Source organism: Falco peregrinus, chromosome 2 (assembly GCF_023634155.1).
Source record: "Falco peregrinus isolate bFalPer1 chromosome 2, bFalPer1.pri, whole genome shotgun sequence".
NCBI lineage: Eukaryota > Metazoa > Chordata > Aves > Falconiformes > Falconidae > Falco > Falco peregrinus.
In genome coordinates this window covers 14,079,496-14,097,697 of record NC_073722.1, presented here as the reverse complement: position 1 = coordinate 14,097,697, position 18,202 = coordinate 14,079,496, and the positions used below count along the sequence as shown (strand labels likewise).

The 18,202-nt window shown below is 38.7% G+C and overlaps 2 protein-coding genes across 2 annotated transcripts in view; one reads left to right on the top strand and one right to left on the bottom strand.

Annotated features, from left to right (window-relative positions):
- Nucleotides 1–992: 992 nt before the first annotated feature.
- On the bottom strand, nt 993–18,193 carry ABCE1 (ATP binding cassette subfamily E member 1). Its single transcript, XM_055797596.1, has 18 exons — nt 18,053–18,193; nt 12,246–12,404; nt 11,664–11,749; nt 11,052–11,149; nt 10,521–10,638; nt 8,451–8,588; nt 8,213–8,282; nt 6,958–7,054; nt 5,898–5,987; nt 5,182–5,303; nt 4,269–4,490; nt 3,719–3,778; nt 3,574–3,632; nt 3,294–3,404; nt 3,060–3,202; nt 2,847–2,969; nt 1,766–1,877; nt 993–1,520 (listed from the first exon to the last, which is right to left on the bottom strand). Exons 2-18 carry the CDS (start codon nt 12,346–12,348, stop codon nt 1,473–1,475), a joined length of 1,800 nt encoding a protein of 599 aa, XP_055653571.1. The 5' UTR covers nt 12,349–12,404; nt 18,053–18,193; the 3' UTR covers nt 993–1,472.
- Nucleotides 15,754–18,202, top strand: part of ANAPC10 (anaphase promoting complex subunit 10) — a 41,659-nt gene continuing 39,210 nt past the window's right edge. Inside the window, exon 1 of the mRNA XM_055797599.1 lies at nt 15,754–17,616. The gene's annotated coding sequence lies outside the window, so the exon portion shown is untranslated. The remainder of the gene's footprint in view (nt 17,617–18,202) is intronic.

Genomic DNA, 18,202 nt, shown 5'->3' with positions numbered 1-18,202 from the left:
CTACATGTAACATCTAGCATATAATGAACTGAGGTATACAGTTTCAGGTGTTTGCTAAAAAACATCTTTTCCCTTACCCTAATTAGGACTGATTAACAGAAGATGCAGAACTCAAGTCCAAAGGGATGTGTTACTTATCTGTATGACTTAAGTTTTAGTTGGTCTTTGGAAGTTTTTGTCTAAACACAGGGTGGGGGTGGTATAAGGCTGCATTCATCACCTGTACTTCACAGAGTACTTCTCCTGGTGTAACAGAGGTGGACTTCTGTTGTCAGGTAGACAGGGCAGTGTATATATAAACACCTGATACTACCAAGGTTATAAAACACCAGACCACTGCCTTCTGTAACTTAACAGGCAAAAACGTAAATAAAGAGCAAAACTATAATGATTTTCACATGCTAATGCAGGCAAGACAAGCACTGTTGCGTGGAAAATACCCTTCCTTACTTTTAAGATACATAGCTGAAAGGGGTTTTACATGTCTGCACAACTAACTTGGAAGTGACCTCTTAAATACAGGTACTTTTCTCTCTGTCTCCTTGAAGGACCTTACATTGTATGGATAAGCAATTTTTTTATTTACCTCCATTTTTGTCTACAGTAAGGATTAAAGCTTTTGGTTTAGGCAAAAGTAATTCCTGGAAAAACTTAATCTTTCTATTCAAAGATGATTGAATGGGTTAAAGGGAATGAGTTGGAAAAAACAGCCATTAACCTTTCTTTACTGTGGAGGTTTAAGTTAGAGAAGATTGAAAGGATTTTAGTGTTTTCTTCTATGACTTTATTTAATTGGTTTTTCTTCTGTAGCTAGGTCTGAGAAGATGCACAGGCACAGATGACTAAAAGTGTATCTTTCTATTATTTGTACTCCATCTTTTGTGTGTTCTTTTCTATAGGATGCAAAAAGGTGTACATGACTACATGATATAAATAAACACACTTCTGAATTAGTAGTGCCAAAGTTCTTGAGTTATGTCACAAGAGAGCTATAAGTTAGGAGGATATTTATTTATGACACCCTCATCCAGAGAGATTCAACCTTTTTAAAACAGGAGTTGCTTCTGTAGCTTGACATTCTTGGTAGGCTTCCCTCTTAAATGCCAAACAGCTTCAAAGATTTTTAAAATGAGGAAGTTCAGTCAGTACTTGGTACATGAGTAGGATATATTGAAGTGAAAACCTCCCTTAAATTTTGAAAAATCAGGAGACTCATTTGTACAATTTCAAGGTGGTCTATTTCGAAATTATTACACTGAAAATAGGGCTGTGTCACCAAAATATAGAAAGTGGCAGTTTTACTTGGACTAGGATTTACACTGCTACTGGTCTCAGATGTTACACGCAGCAAGAGATTTTAAGCTCCAAATGATTAAGCGTTCTAAAACCTGATTGAGCCTTCTCATCGACACATGTTTAGGTTCCAATATGCATTTCTACATGCCAGTTACGAAGATGCTCCGATTCAGTATTTAGTCATCCAGGAAAAAGTAGTTTCCACTCTTCTTTTGTTCCACATCCTTGGGAAGAGAAAGAATGTCAGTATTAGTTGAAGTAGCCTTTGGCAGACTTGAACATAGCTGAAATACAAGACACTTACCTAAACTCCTTTCTACTTTACTTATTCCTCTTACTACTCGTTTCACATACTGTTTTCCAGCACAGCAAAACTACCAGGTTAGTTTTTGTTCTGTAGCTTACTGTAAAACCTGGCTTTATATTGAACAGTCATGGCTTCGTCACGGTAAAGGTGTTTCTCTCTTACCTTGATGGAATTGAGTTTGTTTATTCTTGGTCTGTAATTGTTGGGGTCTCTTCTAAAAGTGATTTCGAGTTGAGATAAAAACTTATTCATTCCAGCCAAAAGAGTCTGTGGACTGCGAAGAGAGAAGAACATTCCAGCTACGTTTTCAGAAATTCTATACAATGCAGATTACAGACAGCTCACTCAGGTGCAGTAACACAAATGCGAGCTGTTGGATGTACCAGGATGGGCTACACTTTCAGACAAATTACATCTCAGGCAAGAAGTTGTAACTACTCCTCTCATCTTTCAGCACTATCTCAGCATGGTGCTACAAGTCTTCAGACTGCTACCTCTACATGCTTTTTATTTTTTATCTATGTGTGCTGGAACACTTGGTTCTTTACATTTAAAGAAAAAGAGCGCTGCACCATTAGCAGGGTAAAACAAAGATCACAACATACACTGATGCTGAGAAAATGTTAAGTGATTGTGACTTCAAATAAGTTTGTTCTTAGAAGACTACCATCAAAACCAGGCTAGCAGCATGTAACACATGGCTAGACAGCCTTGTTTACTTCATTTGGCTCACATCAAATACGTGGTAGTTACACTGGTCATAGATCATGTACCTTTATGTTGCTGTGCAGACCTGCATGTGACAAGGTTTGCACGCAGGTTCAGTTAGTACACTGCTTTCTTTTAATACATCTGAAAGTTATTTTCATAAGCACAGTTTACAATTAGTCCTTTTTTCATTCCTTTCAATCGATACCACTTATTTGTTCTGTTCTGATACTAACTTCATTGGTGTACAGCTGCATAAGGTTAGTTTAAGCCAGGAGCTGGTCTTGTTTTTGAGGGCTTGGTTACATTCCAACTATGCTCCAACTCCATCTAGGCAGCTTCCACGTGTGGGTCAGTCCTCACTTCAGAACAAAAGCCAGAACCCTTGGGACACTCTTGGATCAGTTCAAATGTGGCTTGAATTTCCACTGGCAGGGACGCTGCACTTCCTTATTTTTGTTGCTGCTTCTGATAATTTATTTCTTTCTATGTTGCCCTTCTTTATCTTGCTTACTAATCCAAACAAATCTCTTACCTGTTTGCAAGTGTATTCTTGGAAGGAATGCCATCAAAAACAATCACACGATCAGCAAGATATGTAGCCATGATAAAATCATGTTCTACCACAAAAGCTGTTTTTTTAGCATGGAGAATGAAACTGAAATAGAAATACAAAGAGCGCTGAATGTAAACTTTTTGTGAAAGTACTGAAAATTTCAGGTTTTTTTCCCCATCGTGTATACTTTACCGTTTAATGACTCTAGCAGCCATTAGACGTTGTTCAGAGTCCAAATACGCCGAAGGTTCGTCAATTAGGTAGACATCTGCAGGTTTACCAAGACACAGAGCTAATGCAACGCGCTGCAACTCACCACCAGACAATGTCTGAACCTGCCGGGGTGGGAGGAATAAGGCCGTATTTAGTTCCGGTACAGGTAGAGAATTGAAGAAAAGTTAGGATGTTGTCTCAGGCCGTTAATACCTCCTGGTCAATGATGTTTTCTATTTGAAGGGGTTTCATTACATCAGTTACAAACTGGGGGTGGGTATAGGCATCTCTAATCTTCTCATGCAGCAGCTGCCGGACACTTCCCTATTGGAAGAAAAACATTGCCACTCACTTTTATGTACTGCGCCACAGGAAAACAAGAAGAAATACAATTAGTGGAGCTTTTTGTTCCAGGCATAAAGAAATTCTACCCGTGTACTATGAACATGCTTTTTGTAGGAAACAATACTTAATAAACAAGGTTTGAACGTACTGTAGATTTAGGACTGATCTTCTGTGGTTTGTAGCTGACATTTAAAACTGGGACCTCACCTAAAAAGAAGATAAAATTTTATCATGAAAACAAAAGCCTTCCCAGGATCTTTAAAACGGGTTTCAGCTAAGCTTTGAAGCACTACCTCCTTCATCAGGTGTAAGTCTTCCTGCAAGCATCCGGATAAACGTAGTTTTGCCAGTTCCTAAAATAAAATGCAAGTTACATGTTACTTCAGACTTTTTAGCAACTTGGACCTCTAACAATTAAGTCACTGATACAAAAAAAGACTTAATAAAGAATGTATTTTAAAATTAGACTGCTTTGAGAATTCCTGTACTCACTTCCAGCAAGCAATACTCATTATTACTTGCTTTTCCAAATGGAAGAGACATCTAAAGCTACAACAGCCTAGACATCTGGCTAAGCTCACCAGGTCCATCTCTGTTGGCTCACCCTGCCAATCTTAAGTTCTTAAAATGAGGTAACAGAGAAACACAATGGCGTGAACATTCGATAACTTCAAGTTCCCACTGTTCAGAGACCGAGCTCATGGTGGGGTATCTTCACTAGGAAACCAGCAGTTCGACCTGCCTCAAACCCAGTGGTTTTGAAGCCTGGCCCCCAGACAGCAAAAGGGCTTTAGGAGAATGTTTAGGGCTGCAGGAACAGCTTCAAACAAGAATTGCACTTACCGTTTTCCCCCAGCATCACCATAATTTCAGAATCCGTGAATTCTCCAGCTACTATGGATAGTTCAAATTCTCCCATCTTTTTTTTCATTCCTGGATATTTGTACATACACATCTTTTTAACTTCTTCTTCATTAGCTGTCTCAGCCACTTTAAATACCAGAGATGCATCTCGAAACCTTAGATTCTCTGTTGGAACATAGCCATCTAAGAAAATGTTTATGCCTATGAAGGAGGGAAAAAATATAATTAAAAAGAAGTCTACAATAAAGCAAGACAAGACGAATTTCAGTTCTTGGCTGTAAATTCCAATTAGATAAGGAGAACACTGGATTTTAAATGGCAAGTTAAAAAAGGCAACACAACCTCCTAATGGAAAGTGTGTACATTATGCAAATTGAATGAAGAAAAATCTTACTAAAATTACAGCAAGGCTATAGAAGCTTTTCCTGAAATCCTAGTATTAGTAAAGTGCGTAGGGTTTAAAGAAACTACTGCTGTTGGACCCATTCTCACAAAAACAGTTTATTACTGACTCTCTGTGCTTCAAGTGTGGTCAATTCAGTCGAATGCTACATATCTCTGTACTGTACTAAATCTCTGCTATACTTTCTCTACTATTTATAGGGTCTTTTGTGAAACTCCACTATTTACAAAACACCTGCAAGTATAAAAATAATGTCCATAGTGAGAGGCAAAGGGCATTTCACAATTAAGACTTCTGGGCTGAGTTATAAGTTTAGGATCACAGCAACCAGAGATTTTGCACGAAATAAAAAAGTGTTTTTTTAGTTACTGAACTGTAACAGTAAAAAGACATCATGTTCACATGACAACTAGCATTTTAGCACCTTTTCTTTTTTCCTTCCATAGAATTCTTTTGGTACATTTTAGAAGAGACAGATTTAAGAATTACCTTCTCTTACGCTGAAAGGCATAGTAACGACACCGTAAGCACTTGGCACACCATACAGGCAGCAGATAAAGTCAGAGAGATAATCTAACACACTTAGATCATGCTCTACAACAATAATGTACCTGAAAAATAGAGCCAGAGAGATGCTTTGATACTTCAATACGACACATTTTTTTCTTACTCTAGACTTGCATAATCAAAAGTTATCAACATGGTTTTCATTTAATATGGTTTCTTAGCTTTACACTAAATAAGAACAGAGTTCAAATCTCTGATCTGCTTTTTTTTAAACTGTACAATAAACAGACATTGTGAATGACAAGCTGAGAGTCCATCTTCAGTGTAATCTGGCAGCTTTTTTATGTACAGTAAGTGGAAGGATATTGACTGATTAGAGCAAAAAAATTCTTACCACATTTTAAGAAAAAAAAAAAATCTTTGTGAGAAGGGGATGGAACAGCAACATTCAGGTGAAAAATAACCACCTGCATTTTCACATCCTTATTACAAAATGCCGGAATAGTACAGAAGTGATAGGAAATAAGTTTCCAAAATGCAAAGGAATAGAATATTATGGACTTAGAATATTTAAAACATGTATTACTCTACCATACTGAGAAGTCAGCATTTCTAGGGAGAGGGACTGGATGTTTCCTCCCTCTGTAAACAGTCACCTATTATTACAGTCTAGCAAGACATTTAAAGTTTGTACTTACCTGTCAGGGTTTATTAGGGATCGAATAGTAATGGCAGCCTTCAAGCGCTGCTTGACATCCAGGTAGCTAGAAGGTTCATCAAACATGAAGCTAGCCCCAAAAGAAAGAATTAAGTCTTGGTGAATGCAGGCTTTTAGTTATTTCAACCTAATACTAACATTTCAAACATTAAATAATCATTATTTATAATGAGAAAAAGGGACAAAGAATGGGAATTATGTACTGACATCTGTCCTGAACCTCTGATGACTGTCACTTGAAATTGTTAAAAGATTCAAGTTAAGTATTATTTTGCCAAAAGCTCCGACAGTTACCAAATATTACGAGAAATCAGCAATCTATTAGGAATCCCATGCATTCAGTTCTGATTCGGCTTAAATTTAACATGAACTAAAAAGTGCAAAAATGCTTAAGGAGACTGAAAGAAGAACATCTTCCAAAAGAGAAAAACGAAATAACAAAGCAAACAAGAAAATCCACCAAAACCTGCACCAACCAAAAAACCCTCAGCCAAACAAAAAACCCACAACCCAAACAACAGAAAAAAAAAAATAAATCATGACATTCATAGAAACCAAAACCCAAACCCCTCCAACTTTTCTGATCTTGCTTTCTTGGTTCCAAGGAGTCAGGAAACACCATGGACTACACAGTAATTTCCTGGTTGCAAGACAGGAGAAGAGGGACACAAGTTGTCAGAAGCGGGGAAGCATCTGTTCATTTCTTATTCAGAGAGGCAACTGAGGTACACTGTCAAACTGAATACGTTTATGTGGGATTAGGGAAAAGGTTAGGAAGTTGTGATGCTGAAATTTAACACTGGCCTCTGAAATTAGCTATTTCCAGCCAGATGAATTAAAAGTATAAAAAATCCAGAGCTTATATATAGAGTAAATGTGGATCTTGGCTGCACAGTTGGTCAAAAATATTTATTTTTCAAAATTATTTTTTAAAAATTATTTCAAACAAGTGTTATTTCTAACAATAAATGTGGATTAGAGGACCATATTCTGAGACAGATTACTAGAAGCAGTGTGTAACAGAAGTATATTAAACATACATATCAGCCTTCTGAATGCAAACAACCGCACAAGCAAATCTCTGAAGTTCTCCTCCTGAAAGGTCCTCAACATTTCTTTCTTTCAGATGGGTTAAGTCTGCAAATAAGTGGTTAATTTTAGATATGTTATAACCAACACAACAGTTCATATTTTTATTACCTACAGAAACATGTATAATCACAGCAGACATCCTACACAGAGGAAAAAACAGAAAGTAGTAAAATAAGTGTTCAGTTTATATAGAAGGATCATCATGCTATTTGTACGTCACAGCAAGTTACAGCTTCTCTGCAGCAGTAGCTGATTAATTGGTACGGCTGCTACTTATAATGCAGGAGGAGTACATTTCTATTTGTTTTTCCACCAAATATTTGGTAAAGATTTCTGGCCCTAAAAGGAAATTATACCAGTTTTAAAAGTGTTTCAATAGACCTGGCTGAAGAGTTCTGATTTTCGGGAAAACCAACTCCCCCCCAGGTGTTACAGCAAAGGGGTTAAGCCTGTAATTTCTCATCATCTTTATGAACAGCAAATTTCAAGTATACACTGTTTCACTGGTAAGTTAAGCGAGACTCTAAGACCATGTTTCCTAGTGGTACAATGCAGCCCCCACCTTCACCACCCAGATCTACCAAAAAGAACCCTGTTAATTTAGCAACACCTACATTAACACCTAAATTTCACAACAACTGAATTCAAAACATTACTGTTATATATATATATAAATACAAAAAATTACTGGGGCTAGACTATGCAAAAATTGTTCTTTTTAACTGCATTACTCTCAGAAGTCAGTATTACTCCCATTATAATTAGTTCTATACAGGGCTTTTTGTGGGGGAAGAAAAAGTTTTTTGTACTTCGGTATTTTCTATATGCAATGGCTCCCAAAAGAGGGGATGCTAAGATTTTGCCAGAGTTGTAAGCAAGCAAGCAAAAGCAAAGCGGCAGATGGTAACTGGAATTTTTCCAGATTTAAAAATAAACACTTTCTACCATGACACAAAAACTGCATTAGATTCTGTTAACTAGCATGTATCAATTAGTTTGCCTTTGCCACTTGAAAGTATTACTTACATTAGTTCAGATATGCTTACAGCAAGCCCTAGACTTTAAAAAATACCTTTTTTTTCTCTATTTTTTTTTAAACTGGTGTAATTTAAATCTACCGTCACATTAGTAGTAACTTTATTTTGTTCAGTATATATGAATTTCTTACATGCTTTGAAGTTTGACTTCACAAAAATCACTTACCAAGTTGCTGACATACAACAGTTTGTGTCTTAGTTTCATCCTTCCTATCCAGAATTGATCCCACTGTTCCCTGCATGATAAATAACAAAAAACCCCACCAAAACAGTATTTCAACATTATAAGTTTCAGACAGTAGTGGATTTTTGACATTGAATTATGTTGCTAAATAAAATCTTTAAACACAAGAGAAGTATTCCAGGAGAAGCTCCCAGCCTTCTTAGCTCACGAAATTTCTTACCTTTGCAGCTTTAGGGATCTGGTCCACGTACTGAGGTTTAATGATAGCTTTCAGGTCATCTTCCAGGATCTTGGTAAAATAATTTTGTAATTCAGATCCTCGGAAATAAGTCAAAATTTCTTGCCAGTCAGGTGGATCCTGTGAAAAAGAAAGCCTGTGTTTGCTTATACCGTTCTAAAAAAAAAAATCATAAAAAAAAATTTTTTAAATTCTGATCTATTTAGTTACCAAACTGTTATGCTGCCTCTGCAAAGTTTCCATTTAAAAAAAAATATATAGAGGAAAAATTGTAAACTTGCAAATTGAAGGGGTAGAATGAGATTTTTTTCTCCAGGTGTCACTAGCTCCTTCAAGAAAAAGGATTTTTAATTTGCACCTAGGACATCCAAAACTGTCCTTAAGACACTTAAGAAGCTACGAGTGAAACTACTTCATGGAGAAAATGATAGCATGGATTAGTTTAACTGCACTTATTAGTGATCTGATCCAGCTAATCCAAAGGAAGATCGTTGGACTGATAAAATCAGCTTGCACAAACAACTCAATAAAATTTGGTCACTTTCTCTGCTTCTAGCAAACTTCATTCCAAGGAAACAGAAGAAGATAAAGGAAAAATGACAGGAAAAAAACCCAAACCAAACAAAACCAAAAAGGGAACTTTTCAGAGCAATCAGCCAAGAAAAAGTCCCAACTTGTACAGTTTTGTTGTACACAGAGTACTACTCTGAATGGTGCAGAGTTAATTGTTTTGATGGTAAACAGCACGGAAACAGAGCGACACAGCCGTATTTCCAAACCAAGCAAATACACAGAGGAACTGCTTGGTAAGTTTTAGAGCAGAAGCAACATGGAAGATTCGATTCATACCATGTGTTTCTGTGATCATATTGATTTGGCTCTTCACAGGGAAGTCTGATTTTGGAAGCATGGTAATTCAATTAAGAACACATTCAGAAAGTCAAAAGTTTTGCTATTTCTGCAATACTACCACCTGAAACAAGAAGTCCACAAAATAATATAAAGCAAACTTGAAAGAAAGTGGAAAATGTAGCTGGGAAATTATTATTTCTTTGTAGTTTTAAGTGGCAGCCATGAAATTAATAATTTATGAAAATGTTACTCTTTCAGCTAAAGAAACTGATGAACAAATTTTGAACACACTTGTTCCTACAAGTCCTTATTGAAGGACAAAAGTAAGCATCAGAATTCAATTGTCACCATGTAATTTGAAGGTGAGAAGGTGATAATTGAAATACTGTCTGATAAGAAGAGTCACAATAGTTACAATTTAAGTCTTTTCTCTAATATTCCCTCTTTGGAGTAGTGCTGGGCAAACAAACGCTATAAGCTATTTTGCCTGCTGGCTGCACAGTTCAACTTTGTGTAAATACACAGGAAAATGGGTTATGATCTCCCTTGAAGACCACCAGATTACAAGTTTTTTTATGCCTAGAAAAAATACATCAAAATTTCTAAGCAACTCTCAACATGAAAGAACTGAAGATTTTCAGAACTCGGTATTAAAATGTACAGTGGGAAATACCTTCAACAACAACTTATGATAACAACGTATTTTTTAAGAGATCATCTTCAAAAGAATCAAAGATAAAAAAGCCCAAGAGATCACAAGGATACATGATAAGCGTTCAGACACTAGAGCTGTTCAGATAAAAACGTTGAAGAAAATCCAAAACTTCAGCTACAAAAATCCCTTGAGGAGGAACAGGTAAATTGTGCCGGGGAAAAAACCTGACATTTTAAAAGACTGGTATAAAAAACAACCCCACCCTTAAGCGGGACTTACAGACAGAAACCTACCTCTGATATTTATCTTTAATGAGTTACAATTATAATTAGAATCCTTATCTTTCTTGAAAGTTCTACAGAATTTGCAAAAAAGCCTTTGTTAGCATCCTTCTACTATCGTTTCGTGTGGAATACGTCATTGGCTGTTAATAGGGAAAGCGCCAATGTCTTCGCAAATTCTATGGCATTCACAAATAATGAAAATTCAGTGAAAAAATATACAGCTATCTGTAACGCCAACTGTAGTTTATTGCTGATACATACATCGTATTTTCCAAGATTTGGCTTCTGTTTTCCTGCTAAAATTTTCAAGGCAGTTGATTTTCCAATACCATTGGTTCCAACCAATCCCAGTACTTCACCTGGACGAGGGATAGGCAACCTGTACACAACAGCGATAACTCTGGATTATATTAATGCCATCAGACACCAACACTTGGTGGTAAAGTAAATGTTACAACCTGTTTTAAGACTCTCTGTTTATTTCCGCCTACTTTGTTAACTTGCCAGTATATAATTCAAATTAAATCAATAGTCCTTAAAAGTAGAAGATCACAGAAAGACTTAAGAGCAGTCTGTTCCTTAAACAGGAGCTCTGTAAAATGAACACTCAGGTTTAATTGAATTTTAAGACTTTTTAATAAGAAAAAAGTAATTAACATTCAAAAAGAAGCTACTGAAGTAACAACCAAGAGCTCCTTGATGTGCACTATGCCTCCTTGATGTGCACTATGTTTAGACTATCAAAAATTTGAATGTTTTGTCTCTTTTATGTTGATTTGAAAAATAAAATACCTGTGAAGTTTGAAGGCATTGGCACAATATCTGTGTGTTGTTTCTTTCTCCAGGTTGCTAGGTAAGTTAACAATTGACAAGGCTCCAAAAGGACATTTCTGTAATCGAAAGAAATTTATCGATTACTGGTGTACATGAACAACTTATTAACAAAATTCAATGTTCTGCAAAGCCCCCAGCTGTGGATTTAAATATTTTTAAAAGAACTTTTACCAGATTACTTCCTTTGCATTTAGACAATCAACTTTCCAAAGAAGTTCTACGCCACAGTTTTCAAATAAATAGTTAGCAATTTAGACTATCAGCCTACAATACCAATAAGGCATGCTGCATATATTCTCTAGCTCTTTTACAAAAACATCCTTCTATTGCTAGGTGTCTACAGCCACAAACAAAACCTAACAAAAGCCACAAACAAAAAGTTACAACCCACACCCTGCAACCCAACCAGGTTCACCAAGCTGACACAGTATTTTACCTTCTATAAACAGTAATAATTAACAATGTCTGATTATTCAGGGAAACAAAATTGCTTTTTGAAGCTACAGTATGCATTAATAAATACAACAGCAAAATAAGGAAACTGTATCACTTTAAAAAGAGCACTCTTACCTTGATGCATATACCACAACCAATACAAAGTGTTTCTGAGATCCACGCTATTTTGCTCTGTGATGTGACTTCTATGCAGAGTTTGCCTGGTGAAAAACGGTAAGATTAATTCAAGAACGTTTCTGATTAATCAGAATTCTTGCCAGTACTACTAAATTCCAGAGGAACATGTAACTGATTTATGTTCACTGAAGCTTCAGATCATCCAAAGAACTGAAGAGTGGCGTTATTACTACAAATTGTTCATGCTTTCAGTGATACTTTAAAGGCTTTATGAAATGAAGTATGAATGACAAACAAAACCCTAGCAACTATAAAAACCTAGTTCCTTCTAGTAGAAAAGGAGTCCTCAGACTACGGCCTGTGGGCTGGATACGGCCCCCCAGGGTCCTAAATCTGGCCCCCGGTATTTACAGACCCCTCCTGCCGGGGGTTGGGGGGGAACCAAGCAGCCGCAGATGACTGCCTGCCACTTCATCCCCACACCAGCCCCCTGGTTAAAAAGTTTGAGGACCCCTGTAGTAGAACATTATTTAAAAATTCTCCAACTTCTTAAATACTTTGTTAAATCACATCTCTTACCCATTCGAACCACAGGACAACTCTTCTTGCATTCCTGACGGCATTTCTTTGGCTTACACTTGTCATGGTTGACAATAGCAATTCTTGTTAATTTGTCTGCCATAATGCACAATTTCAGGTTAAACACCAATTCTGAGGAGTAGTGGGAATCTTCCAGATCTTAAGGAAAAAAAAATTCCAAAAGATACCATAATTACTGACAGCACAGAGAAGAACATACGTATCTGAAGTTATTGCTAGTAGAGTTCAGAAATGAAAAAAGCAAAAATTATTTGATTTTTCCCTCTCTTTTAAGCAACATGGCAAACAGGGCAAAGTCTCAGATACAAGTAGTAAGGGTGCTGATGTGTAAATAATGGCACATATCTTTAACATCAGCTTTCTATTTCATTACTGTTTCTCTGCTGTAAAAAAAACCTGTGATTATATGTGAGAATGTATTTGTTTCCAAGAAAAGCATGTCACAGTAAGAACAGAAGAATGTATACAAATTCCAGTTTCACAAGCTGCCTTGTATAAAGTAACTTTGTTCATGCTACAGCGTCTGGTCAAGTCAAGTTGTGACTGCAACTATTACTCCAAGAATCTGATCATAATATTTTTTCAAACTGTATGCCAATATTCTATATTAAATGATTAAAATACTGTAAAATTTAAGCTAGCTTTCAAAGTGAAGATTTGTAGTTGCATATAGAAAAGTAATCCAAGCAACGTGAACCAACATACGTGACGTTTCATTCTTTTATCTTAAGCTCTATTAGTATTTGAATAACTACACTTACATTCTACATTTCCTAACATGGCACCAATAACTATAATATATCCCAATAAAAATAAGCAAGATTCTTAATAAAATTACTTTATTTTTAGAACAGAAAGGTCTTGGAGCACTAGACTAAACATTCCTGAAATAAAAAATAAATGCACTCAAGTGAAATCACTACTTGTATGCCTCTACATAACTGTCTCTTCTCTTGCTTAGGTATTTATAATGCCCATTGGCAAGCACTGGACCGTACTGGGAATTTATGTCAACAATTGCAGCAGAGGGCAGGGAAGGATGAAGAATTTTAAATTTAACTCTTGATTTAAAAAAAAAGATGGAATGTATCTAAAATTGCATTTATATTTACACAAAGTACTGAGAATAACAATAATAATGATTTTAACTTCCTATGAGCAACACACACCTAAGGACAACTCTTTCTACTTGCTTCCGCTGCAGAAGAACAAGCCCACTGAATTATGAGGCGCTCAAAGTTTACAAGCGATTACAAATGACAAACAGATTATTTATTTTTTTTTTTAGGTCTAAAGAAAGACCATAAACAAAGTACAAAGCATTTCCAGTTCAGCACTGCTAAATAAAGTGATAGCAGCCCTACAGACGATGCCAATTCAAAAACATTGCAATTCAATGCAATACGTATCAGTAGTTCAAAGACGTAACTGGGAAGGAGTCTTGAAATACTTCAGGTTTCCACATGGCCCACACATGCGCTTCCTTCCAAGAAAAGGATTCCAACATTTCTTATTAAAGAAAGCATTTCCTGCTGGATGTCCAGTTCATCTTTGCTACACCAATCTAAAGTATGCTGCAGTGGTTTAGAGACTATTTACTACATACAGCTATTATACGAAGAAAGGCTGTGACTTCCAATCTCCTGAAAGAAGCAAGAATAAAACAGGTGCACGGCACATTTATCACGTTAAAACTCCATTCTTCTCTAAACACACCAGTGAATTTTAGATAGAAGGAATCCTACAGATACTACTGTAATATGAAGGAAAGGAAGAGACTGGCATCCAACAAGGAGCAATGGTCAGAAATGAAGAGGTTATTGTATCTTTAAATCCATTATTACCATAATTATGAATATTTTAAGTAGTTCCTTTTGAAGGTGGTAGTCTTATTTCTCTTTTCAACGTCCAAAGAGTTTTTAAATCAATGTCTAAAATATATTCTTCACCAGATATAGATGAATGTAATTATTTGTCATGCTGCCAACCAACCTTATTGTGGCACTTTTTACTTGTAACATTTTTTTTTCTTTCATCTTTTAACATTTCCTAAGCCCAAGTGTCCTAATAACATAGTTGATGTTTTCAAGTAAATGATTTTTTTAAAAAAAGTATTTTTAAAAGTGATTTTACAGTTCTGTACCAACAGACCAGATTGACAAAGTAGGGCTGAACATTGCAATTACATCCATAGACCAGACCAACAGGAATGGAATAACGGGTTTGCAATTCTCACTTTAATACATTTTTCTTACATAAGACAACAAGAAACCGAAAGTCTTATCCTTAAAAACTACAAGGATCTTTGAGTCAGGGTAACTTTCTAGGAGATAGATACTGGATTTTGTTAGTGCTTCAAATAAAGACACATTCTTTGGGAATATATCCCTGTGCTTTTAAAAGTCCTGTTCACAGTGCATAGAGTATTTGGGGGTGAATCACTCGCTCTCCCTTTGGTTTTCCAAGGCAAGTGCCCAATCTGGGTCCGCCCTTGCTCCAACAATGCCTTTGTGGCCGAGTATGAGCAGCCAGACCACACTGCTTTTCTTTCTGGCAGGGTTCTCTTATCTTAGCTCTAACTGGTACGTATGCTACTTCTATGTGTTACAAAAGCGAGACAAAGACAAAGCTGCCACACTTGAGGAGCTTACCTCTGCTATCCAACCTCCCAAACCTCTGGTTTGAGGTTACCGCCTGAGCAGTGCCGGCAGCAGATGGGACAAACTCTCCCCTCGGCCACCCACCCACCCTCGCGTTTGGCTTAAAGCATCAAAGCAGGAAAATGGGATGGGGGTTGCTCTAAAAGACCAAATCAAATATGGCTTGAAACAACTAGTTTTTGCCACCTACCTCCGCAAGCTTTCCACCTAGTCTCAGTGGGATAATTAGACTGAAGTCTGCACTACTACCCATTGCTGAATCAAGTCATGGTTGGTAAGTAATAAAACAAGTCTAAGATTCTTTTTTTTTTTTTTCCTTCTAACTTATTTATAAGGGAAAAAGCCCATTTGTGGTGAAGAGTTTTGAAGGGGCCACAGAGGCAAGTACTCTAAGCACTCAAAAGTGTGGGGAGGGGACGAGACTAGAACTAATGAACCAGCATGGAGACATACACTCATGCCCCCCGGTCCCATCTACAAGATGGAAATGTAAGTTTATCCAAAACTCTCCAGTGGTCTTAAACCATTTTCAGAAAAAAAAAAAATAAATACTTGTGACTTCCGTCACTTCGGCAATATTTCCAGGACTGTCCAGAAGTCTGTGATGATAATGGTCCACAAGAAAGAAAAATAAATTTCTACTTAGAAATGACAGTTTAGAGCAAATTAAACACTGTCCAAAACCAGACGGGACTCAAATTACATATTTATATGCAGTCACTTTGCTGGCATTTAACATACCAAACAGGATCTACTGACTTCAGGATGCAGACAGCAGAAATCTCAATACACTGAACACAGCTCAGCAACACATACAATATACATATGATACAATACAGCATAGCAGTTGTTAAGTGTAGTCAGCAGTTTAAGGGCAAGAGAAACTGGTATTCAGAAGCTGTATTTCTCCTTTCCAAATCAAGAAGAACAGGACAAAAACCAAAGTAAAAAAACATTAATTTTTTTATTAACTACAAGAGTAAAGTGTTATTTTTGAATCAGTGGCTTATGATGGAGTGACATGAGAAAATCTTTCCACAACAACAGACCGATGACACAGGTGAAAGAATGAGAAGGAATAAGAACTGCTAGCAAATAAAACAAAATAAAAAAAAAATCTAAAAAACTTGACAGTAGTACTGAAGCCAAAAGCTGCCCATTAAGTCCAATTATAACACTTAATACAAACACTAAAACATGTCTAAAAACAAGACACAAAATATGTTGTCACAAGCATTTAAAGTCAGCATTCTTAGGCTTTCTGACAACTGCTGCTCTCTGTGACAAACCAGAAGGAAAAAAAAAGAAGGCACATAAGACAACCTTGCTACCCATCACAAAAGGAAACAGCAATATACAATCTATAGAGCAAATGCAATGTATTAAGAACATTTATTACTTTCACAGGCTTTAGAGTTACATTAGAATTTACTAAGTCCAGTCAACTATGACCATGAAGGACCTGTAATTGCATTGAATTATTCAGACATAAAGAAACATTAAAAGAAACAAGTAAACGAAGACTGAAACATAACCAGAGACAATTCAACTAAATGATGTGAAAGCAAGATCCGAGTTCAGAACTGAGCCATACCTTAGTTAACTTGCAGAAAAACAGGTAACATTTTATTAAATTACATTTCATCAGACCTCAAAGGTAAATGCTGTGGAATGAAGTGAGGATGTGCAGCATTTCCACTTTCCTCTGAAAAGCATTAAGCTCAAAAATTATCTCTCAGTGCATTGCTAACGGACTACATAGGGTCACTCCATAACAAGAAAATCAAGAATTAGAATACCCAAAGAAAATTTAAATGAAAGACAAAGTGCAGGTTTTCAAATATGCAATATGGGAGATTACTAAACTTCTAAGAGCCAAAGCAGAAATAATCATAAATGCTACGGGCCCAAACAAAATCTACTAAGAATTAAGAACCAGGCTGTGCTTAAGGTTTCGGCGTTTGTTTGAGAAACTGAGGCAACGTCCAATAAGTTTAAACAAGCCCCGAACCTCCTCACTGTATTTAACTCATTATATTACTCATAAGGCACAACATGAATATGAAAATAAATACGTTAACGTGAAAAGCATATGGTCAAATATACTGACGCAGCATAACGAGCGGGTGTGTTTCGCTGGTGCTGCACAGCGTTAATTACCACTCAACCTTTAATATTTCCTTTTAACATGAAGCAAAGCGCATGAGAATAAACCCATAAATCAGCACGAAAACTGCAGAGACATTTGACGACCCACTTGCTCAGGAAACCTGAGCAAAGAAACAAATCACAAGTGGAAAACGGCCCCGGAAAGCGGCAGATGACCCAGCCGGGTGCACCCTGAGGGGCCACGGCCGCGCTCCGGCAGGGGCTTGTCTGCCGGGGCCTCCGGCCTTCGCACCCGTCCGGTACCAAGCAGCCTCACCCGTTACCTCAGCATGCTGCCAGAAGCATCACCTCACCCCCGAGCCGGCACACGGGTAGTAACTTTCCCCAGAGTAGGGCAAAACACGGCTTTCCCCCCTCTCCAGAAGAGGTACTCCCCTGCTTGCACAGCAGAAAGCCGCCCCCCCGGCCCCGGCGGCGCCAGCAGCCCTGGCGGGCTCCGGGCAGGGGGCGATGCCCGGGGCACGCCTCCCTTCGCCCCGGCACACGGCGCGGACAGCCGCCACAAACGCGGGGCCCAGCAGGTGAGGGGCGGCCCGCCGCGAGGGCCAGCTGCCTGTGCGGAGCGGGAGTGCCGGCCCGGGCGGGGGCGGCCTCCCACCCCCCGCGGGCCCATCCTCCTGCCCGCGCCGGCAGCGAGCCCCGGAGCAGCGGGGCGGGCGGCCCGGCTCCCCCTGGGCGTGGGGAACGGCTTCAGGGCAGCCCGGCGCTACCGCCTGCCGGCCCGGGAGCAGCCGGCCCTGACGCCCGGGCGAGGGGCGGCCACACGGCCTCGCTCCCGCGGGGTGTGGGGGGAGCCCCAGGCCCCGGCGGGGGGCCGAGCCCGGCGGCGGGGCAGGGCCGGCAGCACGGGAAGCCGGCGGCGGCTCCCGGCAGGGAAAAAGGGCCCCTTCCCTACCCGCCTCCCTCCCGTGCGAGAACGCCGGTATCCCCCCACCCGCCTCGCCGGAGACCGCTTACCGGGAAACGGGGGAGAGAGCGAGGCGCCCCCGCACCCCGGGCCGGGCCACAGCGGGGAACCGCCTCCCCTGTCCCGCGGGCCGGCACGCAACGTGCTCCCGCCGCTGCCACCCGGCCAAGATGGCCGCCGCCCCCGCAGGGAGGGGCCTG

Coding starts and splice junctions, on each gene's coding strand:
- ABCE1 (XM_055797596.1), bottom strand. CDS start 12,348: ATGGCAGACAAATTAACAAGAATTGCTATTGTCAACCATGACAAGTGT. Junction 11,150..11,663: donor GTTGTGGTATATGCATCAAG/GTAAGAGTGCTC, acceptor TTTCGATTACAG/AAATGTCCTTTTGGAGCCTT. Junction 2,970..3,059: donor GCTGCTAGAGTCATTAAACG/GTAAAGTATACA, acceptor TTTCTATTTCAG/TTTCATTCTCCATGCTAAAA.